Here is a 20,643-nt window from a genome sequence, read left to right as displayed (position 1 = left end):
AAGCCCGTGTGCAGCAACAAAGACCCAATGCAGTCAAAAATAAATAAATTAAATAAATAACTTTAAAAAAAAAAAGAATCAATCCATAAAGATTGATATAATTAAGGCTACACGTTAGCCTTAATTATAGTTAGAGTAACACAACTACAGGTTATAAAGCCTGATGATGCAAAAGTTATATGTTAGCTAACGGAAGTCAAATGTAAAATAATGCAGAAGTGATTTTCTTCCTCACTTACAGCAGGGAGTTAAAATGTGCTATCTAATGCTATTAGGGAAAGAAAAGGTCTAAATACATTATTCTAATGCACAGAAATAAAAATAATTTTATAAAGTTTAGAAAGAGAGTGACAGAAAGTGTGAGTCAGCAGAAGACCTCATCTTTCATTATCTTAACAGGAACAGCAGTATCAACCAACATGTACTAAGCACCTATGTGCCGGACACTCTTTTGAAGACTTTACATAAATCTTTTAATACAATGTTTAAATTATCCCATGAGATAAGTCCTATTATTATCCCATATGATAGACAGGGAAACTGAGGCAATGAATGGCTTGATAATTTGCCCAAGGTCACATAGGTTAGAAGCAGCAAACCTGGACTAGAACCCAAGCAGTCTGAGTTCGGTCTGTGTTTTAACTTAACCATCCATGCTGTACTGCCTGATGTGGAAAGGTCAGAAGGTACAGTGTAAAGCTGACAAAACAAGATATAACTGTGTAATGTGTAATTAGCACTAACTAAGCAAATAATTAAAAACAAGCAGTTACATCCAAGAAACAACATTGAGAGTGACGACTGGGGAGGGAATTCATCTATGTACTTAATACCACTCTCTATTTTTTCAAGTGGTTTATACTTTTCATTAATTATTTTCTTAACAGACAGAAGGACAGATGAACACATGGATGGGAAAAATAGCTATGTACCTGCAATACTGTGATTTGTAAGAAATATACATTTGGTCTTCATCCACAGTTCCTGGCTCACAGCTCCCAAAATCCTTGGCATGATAAGAGCAATGGGAGCATCTTTTGCTGTAATATTTGGTTTCGTGTCCTCAGTTCCTGAAAACACTTCAGAGTCATAAAGGGGAAATGGGGAATTGTTCTTCATTGTTCTTCATAAAGGGGAATTGTTCTTCGTTACAAGCCCCTTTCCACCACAGCAGGGTGTATGTTACTTTGGTGGCTTTTGGAAAGCACCTGAGGATGGGGGCTGGTTGGGTTGTCAGGAGAACCAACCATGATTAGAGGGTTGGAACCTTCAGTCCCATCCTGGACCTCCACCCCTGGAGGCTGAATCAATAACACCTATGGAATAAAGCCTCCATAAAAACCCAAAAGGATGGGGTTTGGAGAGCTTCCGGGTTGGTGAACACATGGAGATTCAAGGAGAATGGTGCACTCAGAGCATGGAAGCTCTATGTCCTTCCCATATACCTTGCCCTATGCATCTCCTCCTCCTGGCTGTTCCTGAGTTATAATTGGTTATAATAAACCAGTAATCTTGTAAGTAAAATGTTTCTCTGATTTCTGTGAGCTGCTCTAGCAAATCAACTGAAGCCAAGGCAGAGACCATTGGAACTTCTGATCTACAGTCAGTCAGAAGCACAGGTGACAACCTGGACTTGTGACTGGCATCTGAAGTTGGGCTCGGGGGAGAGTCTTATAGGACTGAGCCCTTAACCTGTGGGATTTGATGCCATCTCCAGATAGACAGTGTTGTTACCAAACCAAACTTGGGTCCACTCGCCTGCTCACAGTAAAGCCAATCTACTGACAGCAGGTTGTGGGGAAGTAAAGTGCAGCGTTTATCGTAAAGCGCCCAACTAGGAGTCCAGGGCAGCTAGTGCTCAGAAACACCCCAACTCCCGAATGGGTTTCAGGGAAGCATTTTTAAAGGGAAGGTGAGGGAGGGGAGTCACAGAGTATATGATCAGCTCGTGCACAATTCTCTGACTGGTTGATGGTGTGGTAGCAAGGCGGTGTCACGGGTTAACATTACCAATCTTCAGGTTCCAGATGGTCTGGGGGCTATGTGCTCATGATCATCAAATAGTTAACTTCTTCCATTTGGTGGGGGTTTTAGCATCTGTAAAACAACTCAGGAATGTGGATCAGATACTGTTATCTATGTATTTCAGGGAGGAACTATGGATACTGTGACTGCCATGTGGCTGATTTACTGTTTCAATTGTTACCAGTTCTCCTGGCCCAACTGCTACTTTTGTCACTATATTGTCCTTTCAATCATTAATTCTTGGGCCAGGCTTTTGTGACTCTCGGGAGGCCTGAGAAACTACAGCTTTTCTACAAAGGAGAGGCAGGCAGAGGACCTGGGGGAGGGGGTCTGTCCAGGAAGGGCCCATAGGGTCCTGCTCAGTTACAGTGTCAGAATTGATTTGAACTGTAGGTCACCCTGCTGGTGTCCAAGAATTGCCTGGTGGTATGGAAAAATCCCCCCTACCCACATTGGAAATTGGGTGTAGGACCTTTTTAGTACCTAACCCAGGGAACTGAATCTGACATTATGCAATAAGTTAAATTGCAAGGGAAAACAACAACAGCAAAGCAAAACTGAAAATCACTCTCCTCAATAGCTAGTATTACCTGTTATAAACCACTTAAACAAGCCTCAGGCTCCCCATGACCGCCTGGAGGGGTGGGATAGGGAGGGTGGGAGGGAGGGAGACGCAAGAGGGAAGAGATATGGGAACATATGTATATGCATAACTGATCCATTTTGTTATGAAGCAGAAACTAACACACCATTGAAAAGCAATTATACTCCAATAAAGATGTAAAAAAAAAAAAAATCCTATACGAGGTAAACGTAATGCCAAACAAGGTAAAAATAATCCCAAAATACAAAAGGATTTTTAATGATCTTCTTAGAGTCTGTATTTTTTCCCTTTCATTTTACTCTTGTATCCAGACACTCTCAACTGGAAGAATTTCATTGGGCTCCTTCATTTTAAAGGAACACACAGTATTATTTGTTCATTAAAAAGGGTAATAATGACTTTGAAAATTTTTCCCTGGCAGAGTTGACATCAGCGCCATGACATGGCATAAGACATTCCTCCTTTTTTGTCCTCCTTTTTAACAACAAATTAGGCACCCATCCAAAAGACAAAAGTGCCTCTGTGGGAATTGAGGGATCCAGTACCACATGCCAAGGGACCTAGGAGGAGTCTCGACCACATGTGTATCTGGTAATAGGCAGATAAACCTCAGTGAAGACAGCATAGCCAGTGAACTTGTCCCAATCCCTCTTGGCCACAGTCAGGGAAAACCTGGGGCGTGCTGACCCAGGCAGATACCAACAGATGAGAAAGAATTTGTAGAAATCCAGTCTTCCCAAGGGGAAATCCCAGAAAGAAAAAAAATACAAGTTTGGATGTGACTAAGAGGGTACGAGGAACTTTGCCAGCACTGCCCCTCCCCACACATAACAAGCCCAGGGCTGAACAACCCAGGAGCGCTCTCTTCCAAGAGGGAAAAGGAGAGTGGCAAGTTAGTGCCCAGCTACCCCCACTGTGAGAGAAACCCACTTAACTCAGCAGCACCCCAAGTACTGAGGTGGGATCTCCATGACTGGAGGGAGGGAAGGGATCAGGAAAGAGGCAGATAAGAATACCAAAGGGCACTGAAGGGATGCAGTTCCTGCTAACTGTGCTCAGGACTTTAGCAGGGAGTCCGCCCACGAGCCCATGGGAGACCCTCACCCAACAATCTTTCCACAGAGCCCACGGGCACTCCCAATGCCCTGAGTGCTAAACCCACACCTCCCCACACTCTGGAACCAGCAGCTCCTGTGCATGCTCCCAAATGAGGCAGTAAGCGAGACTCTGCTAAACAGGACACTATCAGTCTCTGTGGACAAGGGAGAAATACAAACTTAAGCCATAGCGCCTCCTTCTGGAAAACAAAAGCTTAACAGCAGCTAGCCTGGTGGATTGTAAGAAAAGGTTAAGAACTGCGCCACAAGAAGAAGCAAGACATGGGAAGCAAGTGTACCCGTACAAGGGCAGAAAAAACCACAGATAAAACAGGACTAATGAACATTTTATCCCATCCAAAGGCAACTAGTAAGACAGGAGGAGGTATCTGCTATTTCAAGTGTGAAAGCAGCAATGCAAATGTACAAGGAACTATAAAGAATCAAGGAAACATGTCATCACCAAAAGACAACAATAATCCTCCAGTAACCAAGCTCAAAGGCACAGAATTAACAACCTAGAAGATAAAGAATTCAAAATAGCTGTTTGAGGAAACTCAATGAGCTACAATGAAACAGAGACAAACAAGTCAAAATATACATGAACAAAATCAGAAACTTACCAAGAGATAGAAATCATAAAGAAGAAGCAAATGGAAATTTTGGAGCTGAAAAATTCCATGAATAAAATGAAAAAAATGCAATAGAGAGCATCTATAGCAAAGGAGATCAAATGGAAGACTGAATAAGGGAGCTAGAGGACAGGAACTTTGAAATAAACCAATCAGAAGAGAACGCAGGAAAAAAAGAATGAAAAAGAGCATAGAAAGCTTACATGATCTATGCGATGCCACCAAATGTACAAATATTAGAATAATCAGGGTTTGAGAGAGAGGAGAGAGGGAAAAGGGGGCAGAGTTTATTTCAAGAAATAATAGCTGAGAACTTCCCAAACCTAGGGATATACTTGGACAACCAAGTTCAAGAAGCGAAGAGATCACCCTATTATCTCTATGCAAAAAGATCTTCTCCAAGACACATTATAATGAAACTGTCAAAAAACAAGCATAAAGAGAGAATCCTAAACGCAGCCAAAGGAAAAATTATTGTAATCTACAAAAGAATGCCCATTCAGCTCTCAGTGGATTTCTAAGCAGAAAACCTACAGGCCAGGAGAGAGTGGATGACATATCCAAAGTGTTGAAAGAAAAAAATTGCCAGCCAAGAATACCCAGAAAAGTTATCCTTCAGATGTGAAGGAAAAATAAAGACTTTCCTTGACAGACAAAAGCTGAGGGAGTTCATCACCACTAGACCTGCCTTGCAAGAAATGCTGAAAGGAGTTCTTCAAGCTGAAATGAAAAGATGCTAGTGATATGAAAACATACAAAAGTATACAACACACTGGTGAAGATAAATATACAGATTTAGAAAACTCTAATTCTGTAATAGGATGGTGTGTTAACCACTTAACTATAGTATAAAGGTTAAAGAAAATAACTACAGCTACTATAACTTGTTAACAAATACACAGTACAAAAAGAGGTAAACTGTGACATCAAAAATATAAAAGGGAGGGAATAAAAAGGTGGAGCTTTGTGTGCAATTGAAGTTATGCTGTTATCAGCCTAAAATGGTCTGCTTTATCTATGAAATGTTTTATGTAACCACGAAACAAAAACATAAAGAAAATTCACAAAAGCGAAAGAAATGAAAACAGAGCATACCACCATGGAAAATCACTAATTTACAAAAAAAGGAAGGCACAAACAGAGGGGAAAAGAAACAATGAAAATGCAAAACAAATAGAAAGCAATTAATAAGACAGCATTAATAAGTCCTTATGTATCAATAAATACTCTAGATGTAAGTGGATTGAATTCACCAAAAGGCACAGAGTGGCTGGATGAATAAAAAAATAAGACCCAACTACATGCAGCCTAGATTCACTTTAGATTTCATGACACAAAAAGACTCAACATGAAGGGATGGAAAAAGTCATTACATGCAAATAGAAACCAAAAGAAAGGGGGTTATCTATACTTATATGAGACAAAATAGGCTTTAAGCCAAAACCAGTAACAAGAGATAAAGAAGATCATTATATGATGATAAATGGGTCAATACATCAAGAAAATATAACAATCATAAATCTATACCTACCCAATGCCAAAACACCTAAATCTATTACACAAATACCAACAAAACTGAAGGGAAAAATACACATCAATATAGTAATAGTAGGGGGTTTCAATACCCCAGTTTCAGCAATGGATGGATCCCCCAGACAGATAATCAATAAAGAAGCATTGGACTGGAACCATATATTAGATCAAATGAACCTAAGAGACGTTTATAGAACATTCAATCACAGCAGTAGAATACACATTCTTCTCAAGTGCACATGGAACATGCCCCACTTTAGATCACATGATAGGCCACAAAGCAAGTCTTAGCAAATTTAAGAAGAATGAAATCATACCAACTATCCTTTTTGACCACAGTGGTATGAAACTAGACATCAACAACAAGAGGAAAGCTGGAAAATCTACAAATATGTAGAAATTAAACAACATACTCCTGAACAACCAATAGATCAAAGAATAAGTTGAAAAAGAATATTTTTAAATATCTCAAAACAAATGAAGCTGGAAATAACATACTAAAACCTATGGAAAACCTACCACAAAAGCAGTTCTGAGAGGGATGTTCACAGCAACAAATGTATATATTAAGAAAACAGATCTATCTCATGCAACCTAACTTTACACCTCAGGGAAGTAGAATGGCCAAGTGGGATTTATCCCTGGGATGCAAGTATGATTCAGCATACACAAAACAATAAATGTGATACACCATATTAATAGAATGAAAATGTATTTGATAAAATACAACATCCTTTCGTGATAAAAACATCGCAACAAACTGGGTATAGAAGGTAAATTTAATAAAGGCTATTTACAACAAACCCACAGCTAATGTCACACTCAATGGTGAAAGATTAAAAGCTTTTATTCTAAAATCAAGAACAAAACAAGGATGTCCACAGTCACCACTCTGATTCAACATAGTACTATAAGTGTCAGCTAGAGTAATTAGGCAAGACAAAGAAATAAAAGGCATCCAAATCAGAAATGAAGAAGTAAAATTGTCATTATTTGAAGATGATATCATCTCATACAGTTGACCCTTGAACAATGCAGAGGTTAGGGGCACTTACCCTCCCCACACTCAAAAATCTGCATATAACTTATAGTCAGCCCTCCTTATACACAATGTCTCCATATCTGCAGTTCCACAACCATAGATTCAACCAACTGTGGATTATGTAGTACTGTAGTATTTACTACTGAAAAAAATCCATGTATAAGTGAACCCATACAGTTTAAACCCATCTTGTTCAAGGGTCACCTGTATTTAGAAAATCCTAAAGACTCAATCAAAAACCTGTTGGAACTAATCAACAAATTCAGTAAAGCTGCAGGATATAAAATCAACATACAGAAATAAATTGCACTTCTATACACTAACAACAAAACATCTGGAAAAAAATAAAGAAAACTATCCCATTCACAGTAGCATCAAAAACAGTAAAATAATTAGGAATAAATTTAACCAAGGAAGTGAAAGATCTATACAATGAAAACTTTGATGAAAGAAACTGAAGTAGACATAAACAAATGGAAAGAGAGCCCATGTTCATAGATTGGAAGAATTAATATTGTTAAAACACCTATACTAACAGAGTCATCTATAGATCCAGTGAAAACCCTATCAAAATTCCAATGGCATTTTCCACAGTAATAGAAAAAACAATCCTAAAATTTATATGGAACAACAAAAGATCCCAAATAGCCAAAGCAATCCTGAGAAAAAAGAACAAATCTAAAGGTATCACACGTCCTGGTTTCAAACTGCACTACAAAGCTATAGTAATCAAAACAGTATGGTACTGGCATAAATACAGACATATAGACCAATGGAATACAATCAAGAGTTCAGAAATAAACCTCCACATAAACAGTCAACTAATATTTGATAAGGGAGCAAACAAATACTCAATGAGGAAAGCATAGTCTCTTCAAAAATGGTGCTGGGAAGACGGGTTAACCACAAATAAACAAATGAAACTGAACCCCTATCTTACACCACTCACAAAAATGAACTCAAAATGGATTAAAAACAAACATAAGATCTGATACTGTAAAATACTAGAAGAAGAAGTGTCTTGGCATCGGTCTTGGCAATGATTTTTTTAGATATGACACCAAAAGCACAAGCAACAAAAGCAAAAATCAACAAGGGGTATTATATCAAACTAGAAAGCTTCTGCACTGCAATAGATAGCTCCAATAAAATGAAAAGATAACCTATGGAATGGGAGAAATATTTGCAACCTATATATCAGATAAAGGGTGACTATCTAAAATATATAGAGAACTCATACATCAATAAGAATAACAACAAAATCCAATTTTAAAAATGGGCAGAGGGTGACTTCCCTGGTGGCAGAGTGGTTAAGAATCCGCCTGCCAATGCAGGGGACACAGGTTCAAGCCCTGGTCCGGGAAGATTCCACATGCCGTGGAGCAACTAAGCCCGTGCACCACAACTACTGAGCCTGCGCTCTAGAGCCCACGAGCCACAACTACTGAGCTCACGTGTCTAGAGCCCGTGCTCTGCAACAAGAGAAGCCACCACAATGAGAAGCCCATGCACTGCAACAAAGAGTAGCCCCCACTTGCCACAACTAGAGAAAGCCTGTGCACAGCAACAAAAACCCAACACAGCCAAAAATACATAAATAAATAAACGGGCAGAGGAACTAAATAGACATTTTTTCCAAAGAAGACATCCAAATGGTGAACAGGTACATGAAAAGATGATCAACATCACTAATCATCAGGGAAATGCAAATCAATACCATGATAAGATATCACATCACACCTATTAGAATGGCTACCATAAGGAAGATAAAGAAGATAGGGAGAGAAGGGAACCCTTATACACTGTTGTTGGGAATGTAAATTAGTTCAGCTGCTACAGAAAACAGCATGAAGGTTCCTCAAAAAATTAAAAATTGAACTATCATATGATCCAGCAATCCCATTTCTGGGTGTATATCCTAAGGAAATGAAAAAAGGTATAAAAAGAGATATCTGCACACCCATGTTCACTGTAGCATTATTCACAATAGCCAAGATATGGAAAGAACCTAAGTCCACTGATGGATGAATAAAGAAAATGCAGTGTGTGTGTATATATACACACACACACACACACACACAATGGAATATTATGCTAAGTGAGATGAGTCAGACAGAGAAAGACAAATACCCCATATCACTTATATGTGAAATCTAAACAAACTGAACTCCGCAATTCCCTGGCAGTCCAGTGGTTAGGACTCCATGCTTTCACTGCCAAGGGCCCGGGTTCAATCCCTGGTTAGGGAACTAAGATCCCACAAGCCACGTTGTGCGGCCAAAAAAAAAAGGAATAAAGTGTTAAAAAAAAAAAAGCTGAACTCGTGAAAACAAAGAATAAAATGATTATCAGGGGCTAGGGGATTGGGGAATTAGGGAGATATTGTTTAAGGGTACAAGCTTGCAACTAGTAGATAAATAATCCTAGAGATCAAACGCATAGCATAGTGACTGTAGTCAACAATAGTGTATTATTGTATTAATATAAATATAATAAGTTTATGTATCAAACTTCAAAGTTGCTAACAAACAAGATCTTAATTGTTCTCACCATAAAAAGAAATGATAATTATGTGACATGATAGAAGTGCTAGCTAACACTATAGTGGTAATCATATTACAATATATAAATGTATCAAATCAACACATCACACACCTTAAACTTACACAACGCTATATGTAAATTATATCTCAATTTTTTAAAAACAGAAAAATTTCCCTTACCTACTGATTACGTTTTAGGAAATATTCCAGCCTCCCTCTCCTTTTTAGTTGTTGTGAGGCTATGACAAACCACTAAGGACCAAACCATGCACTGTGCGCTCACAGCATGCCTCCTTCTCCTTTCTTTTTCCTCTCTTCCTCTCCCATGGTCACTCTTGTTCCTTGGGTAGCCACCAGCTACCAACTCAAGGGCAGCAAACTGACCCATAGAGCCCAATCCAAGAATCACCAGATGCTTGGTGCTAAGTCACCTGAATTTTACTTAAAAATGAAAAAGAATGCAAAAATGTCAATTTACTTAATTTTCCCAAATGATAACCCTATTCTAGGCCAGTAACAAGGGCAGCTTCAAGGTCTGCCATCTTTTTAGATTCAGAGCCAAGAGGAAACACTAATGGTCACTCCTGGAGCCACTGTAAGGTGTGGACTGGAATGAACACTATGCTTGCCTGTTCCACAGGCCTGTTTTACTCCTGTCTACTGAAACACAACACTGCTGTTTACTGACCTGTCAGCTCAGGGGCGGGCCTGACTGATCAACGAATAATCCCAAGTGACTGATTCAGGAATGGGCCTGTGACCCAATTCTGTTCTATGAAAAGCTGCTGCATGTTTCTGATGGATTCATGCACCCGAATCCAGACACCACCAGTACTCTGGGAACAGCTCTCTGAATTTTACTTGCCAATGAAAAAAATGCAAGTAACTCTTGAGAATATTTTTGGGGAAAAAATTGTATCTCAAGCTGGACATGTACAAGAAAGCAACCACCTGTTGCTGTGGCAGCAACCTAAAATCCAACCATGAAAGAGGATGCCATAGACAAAGCTAATGCACAGAGGGCACAGCTGAGAGACTTACAGAGAAATGGAGCCTGAACTATGCTCAACATAGCAAAATGAATTATGCCCAACTATACCTCCTGACTTCTACTCTAAATGAATATTATTCCTTAATATTAAAGCCAGATTGAATCAGCTTTATTTGCAGCCAAAAGCCCTAATACACTGGTATTGTTTTCATAATCAGAAAACATATATATTTAAAATATCAAATGAATAAGGAAAGAACAAATAAATACAGGCCATGCTCAATGAGAGGTTAAAAGAGAACTAACAGAGAATTCTCCCTACAAACTTTTGCTAGATATTGATATACATCTCCTTCTCATATGTGATATTTTTTTCTCCCATGGTTTCTACCTGCATCATTCTAATCTCCACTTCCATCATCATATCACCGCCACCTTCTTGCCACTCTCTTATAAAGACCCAATATAATCATATTGGGCCCACCCAAATAATCCTGAATAATATCCTTATCTCAAGATTCTTAACTTAAACTTGTCTGCAAAGTCTCTTTTATCAGATAACATATTCACAGGTTCTGAGAATTCAAACACTGACATCTTTGGGGGCTTTATTCAGCCTACCGTATATACCAACATGATAATAAGTCCTTTACATTCAGAGATGTCTAGAAATTCAGAAATCTGTGAATTCACTATAGTAGTTGCTCTACTCACAATCACCTAACTAGAGAGGTTTTGCTAGTTTGTGGATCTTATTTGTTCCTCTATTTGTTTAACTGAATTTGGCCAAATCTTAGGAAATGTGGGGATTTTGGTGTGATACATCTGAGATGGAGCAGACGGGATGCCCCAGGATTTGTATTTTTTAAACACCCATGAATTATTTCAAATTTATTCAACTTTCATTCAATAAGTCTTTATTAATGTTTCAGAAGCTGAAGAATTTAAAGTATCTAACCACATTTTATGTTGGAAAACTAAGTAAAAATGTAATAGTCGTGACAAAGGAAATATTCTTTTCTTAAATTTCAAAAAACTCCGCATATACAATATAAGGGAGACTAACTTGAGCATGAGATGAGGAAACAAAAACATGAAAGAGACCTGTTACCAATGGAAAGAATATTTGCTGCATTTAGTGTTGTTTGTTTGTTTTGTTTGTTTATCTTAACCAACTCTGAATTTGGCATATTTGAAAATGCTTTTTCTCCCCTTACCACCTGTGATGGTTAATTTTCTTACGTGATATTTTTAATTAAAATTGAATCTGTGCTTTTTAGAAAATACTCAGATACTCTAATTGCAAGGAGAGTACAATCAGGATCAGAAGCCTAGGACAGACCAGGGATTAAGGTACGGGAGACGGCCAAGGTTCAGAGCCTTTCCCACTCCCCACTCCCCACCCCAAGCTTCTTTAACAATTATCATCATAGTCATAAATTGAACAGTTTAAAAGTCATAACAGTACTCTCAGCCTGGACAAGATAACCTCTTTAGACGAGGGGAAGTGTCTCACCACACTCCACTAAAAGATCTATTTATATTTTCAATATTAAAATTGTCCTACATCATTTATATTACTGGCACCTCCCTTCTCCATTATTGTTCAGTTTGTGTTCGTGCAGATAGCTACAGCTGTTAGCGGACATTCTCCAGAAGTTTCCAAGAACTACAGCAGAGCTATTAGGGGAATTCCTAACAATAATTCCTAACATTTCTTCCTGAGTATAATGACAATAACGATGTGGGACTATGGCCTAACCTCTCAAGTCTCTCTTTCTCGTACCTCCTCGGCCATCCTAGACCTACACAACTATCCTCTCTTTTCTTACACCCAGGCTGTTGAACGTGGTAAAACAAAACACACACTCACAAAACCAATGAAAGTAAGCGCCATGCACACATATGATCTTGAAAGTTATTGCCCCTCTATCATCGTGCAGGGTCAGCTCCATCTTCCACCCCCATTCTTTCAAGCCCCTACGTACCAACCTCCTGGGCTCCACCCTCCTTCCACCTTCCGCCTCCTGTCTAAGCAAGAACTCCCTCAATGTCTTACCTTCCAGCAGCAAATGTATCTACATTGCCAACCATTATGACATTTTTCCCTCTTAGGTCAGAGGAAGGAGCATGGCTCCTCCTACATAATTAATAATAAAATGATAACAAGAACACTCACAATGTACCATGTCCCTCATTCTACATAGTTATTGCTCCATCTGTACTCTAGGTCCCATCCTCTCCTCCTCCCCTTGGTCCACTAATCCTTCTCTCCAGCTCCTCTATGAACTCTTTCCCCTCAAATGCAAGTCCCTCAGACTTCCACTTGCAGCCAAGATACAGAAACAGTGAGATCCACTCCTCCACCTGAAACAGTGGTTTTCCAGACACTGCACATCAGACAACAAAAGACATGATGCCTGAAAGATGGGAAATACAGGAAGTGATCCCTATGACTGATTGCCCTTTGCTTACAGCCTTGAGAGCACCTCCAGGCTGCAGCAGCAAGAGGGGAATGCAGGTGGAGCCTGGAGAACCCCCTAAATTGAGGAGATGAGCTGAGAGTCTTAAAAGACCAAGCTGATTAGAATCCACAGGACAGTTACAGTAGGAGACAGCTGCACACAGAACTCAGGAGATCTACAGAGAGTCCTAATTAAGTATTCAGCAGAGTACTGAAGAGCACATGTGTGTAAGGAAACTCCTGGAGGCTGGGGAAAGAACCACACGAAACCATGAGAGAAAACAGTAACCTGAGCTCCCACAGGGCCAGGATGTTTGAGAGACACAAACATTCAGTCTACAGCAAAATCCAAAAACCAAAAAAATACCGTAATTAAGTTCGACCTATAACCTGAGAAGTACCACAAGCCAACAAAATTAAAAGTACAGCATCAGTTTAGATAAAAAGTACTCCACAAATTTTGGTGATATGTGAGTTCATGAAGGGAATGGAAGAGAGGGGGAGAGGCGACTACTACTAAGTACCTTCTCGCTGCCAGGCACTTGTGAGGGTTCAATAAGACATGGTCCCTGTCCTGAGCACCACACCCAGTCTTCAAAACAGACTCATCGGACTTCCCTGCTGGCACAGTGGTTAAGAATTCGCCTGCCAGTGCAGGGGACACAGGTTCGAGCCCTGGTCTGGGAAGATCCCACATGCCACAGGGCAACTAAGCCCGTGCACCACACTACTGAGCCTGCACTCTAGAGCCTGCGAGCCACAGCTACTGAGCCTGCATGCCACAACTACTGAAGCCCACACGCCTAGAGCCCATGCTCCGCAACAAGAGAAGCCGTCACAATGAGAAGCCCGCATACCGCAAGGAAGAGTAGCCCCTGCTCGCCGTAACTAGAGAAAGCCTGCACGCAGCAACAAAGACCCAAAGCAGCCAAAAATAAATTAATTAATTTAAAAAAAAAAACCAGACATCATCTCCCTCCCCTGAAATACTCCTTCAGCTTTCTGCCAGAAGTCAGCTAAAAGGTCCCCTCCTTGAAAAGACTCTTTCATCACTCTAAAGCTACTCTAGAGAACCCACTTTCTTTTCTCTACAGTACTTCTCACAATTTCTAATTATCATTTATTATTATATTCTATGATTACTTATTACTCTTATTTTCTCCCATGCACATTTAGAATACGAACTCCATAGTGAAGAAACCGCCACACCTTTGGTGACTAGCACAGTATATAACCATTGAAGGCACTCAAACACTTATTGAATGAATGAAAACAGGAACTGTGACTGAGATAAGTTTCCGGATGATCAACACTTTCCAGGCTAGTTAGCCCCAAATCCCTCGACTTGGTTCCCTTAGTTATGAAGCAGCATGCTGAGTACTCACCTCCACCTGAGTGACATTGATGACCAGCACCACCACCATCAATACTGCAAGCAGACAGCAGAAAAAACGTAGTTTGAAGAAACTGATCCACATTGTCTGGCTGTGTCTTGATCACCCATGGCCGACACCATGCTCCCTTCACTCCTTAAAATGCCATGTCTTTGTTTTTCTGAGCTGCAGATGAGCTTTCAGTTTGACTTGCTTCTTTTCTGCTAGTTTACTTACGAGTTCTTTGTATAAAAGAGCAACTGGGGTTGATTTAAGAAGCACATTTTTCTCCAAAGGACTCCTTCGAAGAGGGGAGATGAGAAAACAGATTACCAATTACAACAGCTTAGAGTGGAGTAAAAGGAAAGACACTATATTTCCTCTTCCTTAACCTTACTGAAGACCCAAAGTCATAAGAGAAAGCAAAGAAACAGAGCACAGTAACATCTATTCCATATCTGGACAATTTACTTAAACCCAGTTCCAGGCTTCTGTGTAAATACAGGGATATTTGTCCTACTACCTATTTAGGTTTTAACTTTTAAGAGAGCAAAGAAGAATATCTTCAAATCCTTAGAAATTACAAAATTCAAGTGTTAATTTTCTAAAGAGGTCTAAGTAAATAAAACCACTGCCCTTCCCTTACAGTTTAAGTTTTATTACATTACTTGAGTAATTATATTTAAAGAGCAGTAAGAAAACCTGTGATTTTATGAGAAGATCTGGGATTAGGTGCAAACCATTCTGATAACCTCTGGAAAACAGGGATGCCATCCCTCTGTATGGCAGGGGACAGGAAACACCCTTTGGGTTTCTGGCTCCCTCACCACACATGTGGTTCAGATGCCCCCTCAGCTGAGTAACAAGGCACAGGAGGAAAGACACCTTCCCTGAAGATGTAGGAGAGGAAAGCTAAGCTTCAGGAGTAACAGCTCACCGAAATCCTTCATCACACCTGCTAGAGGCAGAAGACTTGAGAGTATGTGGTTCCTAACTGTTCTTCCACGTAATTATTTTAAAATGCTCTCCCCAGCTGCTTTTATGATATAGGTAAGCAGTGAAAATGTTAGTGTTTAGTTCCCAGTGAGGCTTTCCATGCAAGGCAGGATAGAGAGGTAAAGGTGAAAAGGGTGCATAACCACAGTGAAGAGGACCTCAGACTCCCTCAGCTGCACCAATACTCCTACAGTTTTGTGTTGGACCTGGCAAGCCCCCTCTTCCCTCACTCCTCCACTCTTCTGGTCTAATACGTTCCCATACCACAAGTCCCATACCACAAGGACACAACAACACTTCCTCACCCCAGCTTCATAAAGGAGACAAGGCTAAGCTATTCCAGTATGCTTTCCATCCTCAGAATTCCCACAACACTTACATTTTTCACTTCTCAGCTGATCTCTGTATTTTTATTCATTTCTCATCTCCCCAACTACTCTATACCAATTAAGACTATATTTTAAGAAAACCAGAAACTATATATCAGAGAAAAGCAACTTAAGGATAACAATGTATCATACTTTTTGATTCCTTCCCAGTACTTAGCTCTTTACATGATATACCAAAGATAATACTCCACTGCACCACGATAGCCGTGGTCTACGTACTGTGGAAAGGCCAGCAGCTCAGAGGACGTCAGTGTGGTTCAGAGCTGTTCAGCAGCAGCACAGCAATGGTCAGTGGCACAGAAGGACGGCACAAGGGCAGCAGACTTCAGAGCTAAAGGAACGAAAGGCCTTATAGGCAGCAATGCAAACATGCAAGAAGCCCCTCACAGCCAGGGACTTCTTATAAAAATCATTATGGAAGGTAATGCCAGGAAAAGATCTGACTTCCTGCTACAAGTAGGTGGAACACTGAGATTGAGAGATCCATCTGTACACCTAAGTAGATACAGCCTGAGGTGTACTAGACAGATCTCTCTTTGAAAAGACACATACTAAAATGTTGATGGTTGTCACCTCTGGGTGGTTTTTGTTTTTCTCCTTCATCTTCACCAGGAAATAAAACTCACAAATATAAAGAAAAAAGCTGGTTTCTAAAAGTAATAATTAAAGATGAGCTTATAAGGAGAAACAAGGCATTAAATCAGATATGAGAAAACAAATTTAAAATGAAAGATTCCAAAGTGAAAAAAGAAATCTGTAACAGATTTCTGTGTTTTTCCTACAAATATAAAACCTAGGCATTATAGCAAGAAATCTATTTGCAAAGAAAGCAGGAAAATATCATTTGGTATCTCAAATTGCCTTAGAATTGAGTAAGAACAATGGTGCTAGATAGGAATGACTCTAAAAAAAAGTTTCCTAGATCAACCAAAAAATAAAAAAATATAATTGAATTTAATTTACCTTTTTTTTTTTTTGGAAATTTCCAGTTCCCAAGAAGAGATACTTATTAGAACTAAGAAATTAGGGTTTACATCTAACTTTCCTTCCAGTGTAAAATCTGAACTCAAGCAATTGTGAGAGCCCTTATTCTTTTCTTGTCACATTCGAAGCACATGTTGAAGTTTTTCATTTTTATACCATTCTTCCTGCTGCAACAGAGATAAGCACATGAAATACAGGTTAAAGATACTGAAAATGAAGCAAAGGAAAATATATTTGAAATCAAGAACACAATTTTATAGCAAAGAGATGTACATAGATTTCAGTACAAAGTAGTGGGCGGAATAAGGATAGGAACATTTCCTTTCCTAGTAATAAAAAAAAAAAACCAACAATAAGTGGCTATTTACATTCATGAACTTACATAGGGCAAATCATTCTCAGATCTGAGCTAAAGGTCAAAACCTTATAAATAGCAACATAACTGGAAAAAATATAAACCACAGATAAAAGCTCCATATGTTATTTTTCTTTTTTTTTTAATTTTTATTGGAGTATAGTTGATTTACAATGCTGTGCTGATTTCAGGGGTACAGCAAAGTGAATCAATTATACATATACATATCCACTCCTTTTTAGATTCTTTTCCCATATAGGCCATTACAGAGTATTGAGTAGAGTTCCCTGTGCTATACAGTAGGTCCTTATTTTCTTATAGACTAGAATAATCATGTAGTTCAATGACCCATCCTACCACTAGAGAAAACAAGAAGTATCTGGACACATCTAAAAGTTGTGATCACTCCATGAGGAATCTCAACTTGAGCAGTCTTGTTTTCAAATCTTTCTGAAATGTTAGAGCACCACTTATTCATGCTTCATATTTATGTTCAAATGACAAGCAAAAAGTAAAATCCATGGTCTGCTGGGTCTGTTTTGCCAAATTTTGATTAAGACTATTTACCAGCCAATCTAAATTCTTTATGGCCTGTGGCAACAACCCTATACTGCCATTAGGTACCTGACCTCCTACCCCCATCTCACAAGAGAATTACAAAGTGATTGCTTATATCACTTAGAATTACAATTGTCAGTAACATAAATGAAATACTTGAGTTCAGTACTAAAAAGAAAATTAGGGGCTTCCCAGGTGGCGCAGTGGTTAAGAATCCGCCTGCCAATGCAGGGGACACGGGTTCCAGCCCTGGTCCGGGAAGATCCCACATGCCACGGAGCAATTAAGCCCGTGTGCCACAATTACTGAGCCTGCGCTCTAGAGCCCGCGTGCTAAACTACTGAAGCCTGCTTGCCACAACTAGAGAAAGCCCACGCGCAGCAACACAGACCCAACGCAGCCAAAAATAAATAAATAAAAATTAGGCAGCAACCCCACCCTCTGGGGGGGCTAACGATCTTAGACAACCACTACACAAAAACAATACATTACTGAGCAACCACACACCCAGTTTCTGGAACAGTCCCCATCCTAAATACTCTGACCTGCCAGCCACATAGATGTACTTGTCAGAGCAAGTATCTGGAATTTTAATTCAGAATACAAGGACCCCACACATAAAAGACAAAAGCACAGATTTACATGGAATGTATCCCGACTTAAATGTTCATATCTCGAACTTTCCAAAGATCAGCTGTATTTCATAGGGTGCTGAGTAAAACCTTGAAACTTAACAGGGGAACGTCTAGAGAAAGAACTGGAGACTCATCCAAGACCATGATGATGATGGGTCAACCAAATAAGATCAATCCTTGGATAAAAATGAAGCAGGGACAGGAGTCTACACAGGGACAGAAGTCTACAGGACTTGTTTCCCCATATTCCATTCCATTTCTCTTTCATGTACCCCCATCTCACATGCCCAAAATGCTGACTCACCTAGGCCTTCTCTTCTTTCAAAGCAGCACCCCAATGCTTTCATAATACCCGGGGGCAGTAGGGTAGAGAAGTAAACAAATCAGTTAAATAAGTCACAAAGCAATAAGTGCTATAAGAAAAAAATAGGGCATGTTGATAGGCGGTGGTCTTTAACCTTGCATGCCCATTAATTATCATCCCAGAAGCTTATAAAAATACCAATGCCTGCATTCCACTCAACCAACTGGGTCAGAATCCATAGGAGTAGGGCCCGAGAAACAGTTTTTATTTAAGGTCTGCAGATAATTATAATACACTGCCAGGTAGGAGAACCAATGGTATAGAGTGGCCAGAGGGTCTTATTTGTACAAATTGCTCAGGGATGGCCTTTCAGAAATGATGCTTGAATTGTAACTTACATTGTCCCTCCAGGACAATCTGATTCTGGGTCAATGGGGATAGCCAACCCTACTTCAGGGATCTATCCCTTCGTTTCCTTTCTCAATAACAAATAACTGCACTGTATCAGGCCCAGAGAAATTGTGAGGATGAAAGACACAGAAGATGTTAAACACAGTCAAAGGAAAGCGGAGCCCAAACACTATGGAGGAACAGTGTGCTGTTCTACTGCGTGGACTGAGACAGTTACCAGGGTCTGGGAGTGCCGCCAGCTTCAAGAGCATGCTGATGTTCCAAATGATAATTAACCACAGTGAGAAGGGGAGAGATCCATCAGAGCAGCGTGATCCTTTATTCTTTAGAAAACGTGGCAACAATCCTCCTTTAGAATAAATAATGAAAGCAAGGAAAATTTTACAGACAATTACAAATTTTGTATAAATCCTGTGAATCCCTCTTACCACCACACTAGTGGTCTTTGATCAAGTGGAGGTGAGCGACAGGCCAGGCAGAGTCTCCACATCACACCTTGCAGAATCACACTTTACCCAAGTGACCTCAATCTGATGTCCCAAAACGACAGCTCAGTAAAACCAGAATAGTCCAACGCATTAGAGGACCGCCAGCCAAGGGTCTGGGAGCAGCGATGGGTCTCGGAGCAGCGATGAGACTGGAGATGCGGGCAGAGGAGGGAGGCGTCTCCAAGTGCCCCGCACTCGCTAAGAAAAGGTGTTAGGGGAAGGGGTCTTTAGCGGCCCGGAAGTCTGGGCTCCAACGCGCTGCGGCTGCTCCTGCGGGTGTTGCAGCAAGTCGAGAAAGCTGAGGATGGAGATGCTCGCGCCCAGCCCCGCCCAGGGACCGGCTACAGCTCGGGCTACTCCGGACCAAGGCTGCGGCAGCCGGTGGATTTAACTCTGCCCCGCCTTGGGCCGGAGCCTCCCGTTCCAGGTTCAGATGCCCCAGCCATGACCCCGGGGCTGCAGCTCCTCTGCACCGGGCCGGGAGCTCGGGAGCCAAAGCGCGGAGGAAGGGGCTTAAGCAGCCGAGAGGCGCCCGGGAGGAGCCAGGCAATGGTTCGCTCGGGCGGCAGAGGTTCGGCCCGGCCCGGCCCTGCAGCACAAGCCGCAGGCTGGCACTCACCTCCGCTCTGGCCTCCCGACGTGCGCTCTCCGGCTGCCGGGTACCCGACCACCCGCCGCAGCTGCACCAGGCCGCCTGGCCCCGGCTTCCGGGACCAGCTGTGTCGCCTCACCCCCGACTTCCGGCTGCGATTGGTTAAGCTCTGGGAGGGGCGGACCGAGGGCGCTGACTGACAGCCGCGGGCTTGGAGCGCAAGCGTCCCCCGGAGCAAGGACGCAGAGTTGGCGCCTGTCGAGCTCCGCACCACTGGGCTCACGCGCGAGGGTGTCCTGCTGCTGTCGCCCTGTGGTCTGAGCTCTGTTCCCTATCAGGACCCCAGCTCCTGTCGCCCTCAGACATCAGGGTTTCCCCAGGGAGCATCCATTTCGAAGCTTTTGTCTTCTCTGCCTAAGTGACCAAACCCCAGATGCCCCTACTTGGGCCGTCTTTCCGCTCAGTGGCGCAATGTTTTGTTCCCTGCACCAGAGAAATAAGATTTGCCAAGCTGGGGCTTCACTGGTGGCGCAGTGGTTAAGAATCCACCTGCCAATGCAGGGGACAACGGTTCCAGCCCTGGTCCGGGAAGATCCCACATGCCACAGAGCAGCTAAGCCCGTGCAC

General features: G+C 41.2%; 1 protein-coding gene and 1 long non-coding RNA gene across 3 annotated transcripts in view; both read right to left on the bottom strand.

Moving 5' to 3' along the window:
* NXPE3 (neurexophilin and PC-esterase domain family member 3) overlaps positions 1-14,409 on the bottom strand; it is a gene marked incomplete at its 5' end in the record, with an annotated part of 46,478 nt that extends 32,069 nt beyond the window's left edge. For both annotated transcript variants that reach the window (XM_082839385.1, XM_082839386.1), the window contains one exon: positions 14,317-14,409. In XM_082839385.1, the coding sequence (XP_082695511.1) occupies positions 14,317-14,409 (93 nt within the window). The remainder of the gene's footprint in view (positions 1-14,316) is intronic.
* Positions 14,410-14,565: 156 nt separating this feature from the next.
* LOC309961890 lies at positions 14,566-19,277 on the bottom strand. Its single transcript, XR_014326209.1, has 4 exons — positions 19,154-19,277; positions 16,653-16,840; positions 15,909-16,020; positions 14,566-14,605 (listed from the first exon to the last, which is right to left on the bottom strand). It is a non-coding gene; the product is annotated as an uncharacterized lncRNA (long non-coding RNA).
* Between the last annotated feature and the right edge of the window lie 1,366 nt (positions 19,278-20,643).

Source organism: Leucopleurus acutus (assembly GCF_964270905.1).
Source record: "Leucopleurus acutus genome assembly, chromosome: 5".
NCBI classification, from domain to species: domain Eukaryota; kingdom Metazoa; phylum Chordata; class Mammalia; order Artiodactyla; family Delphinidae; genus Leucopleurus; species Leucopleurus acutus.
The sequence above is the reverse complement of the archived record's forward strand: the minus strand, read 5'-3'. Positions and strand labels throughout refer to the sequence as shown.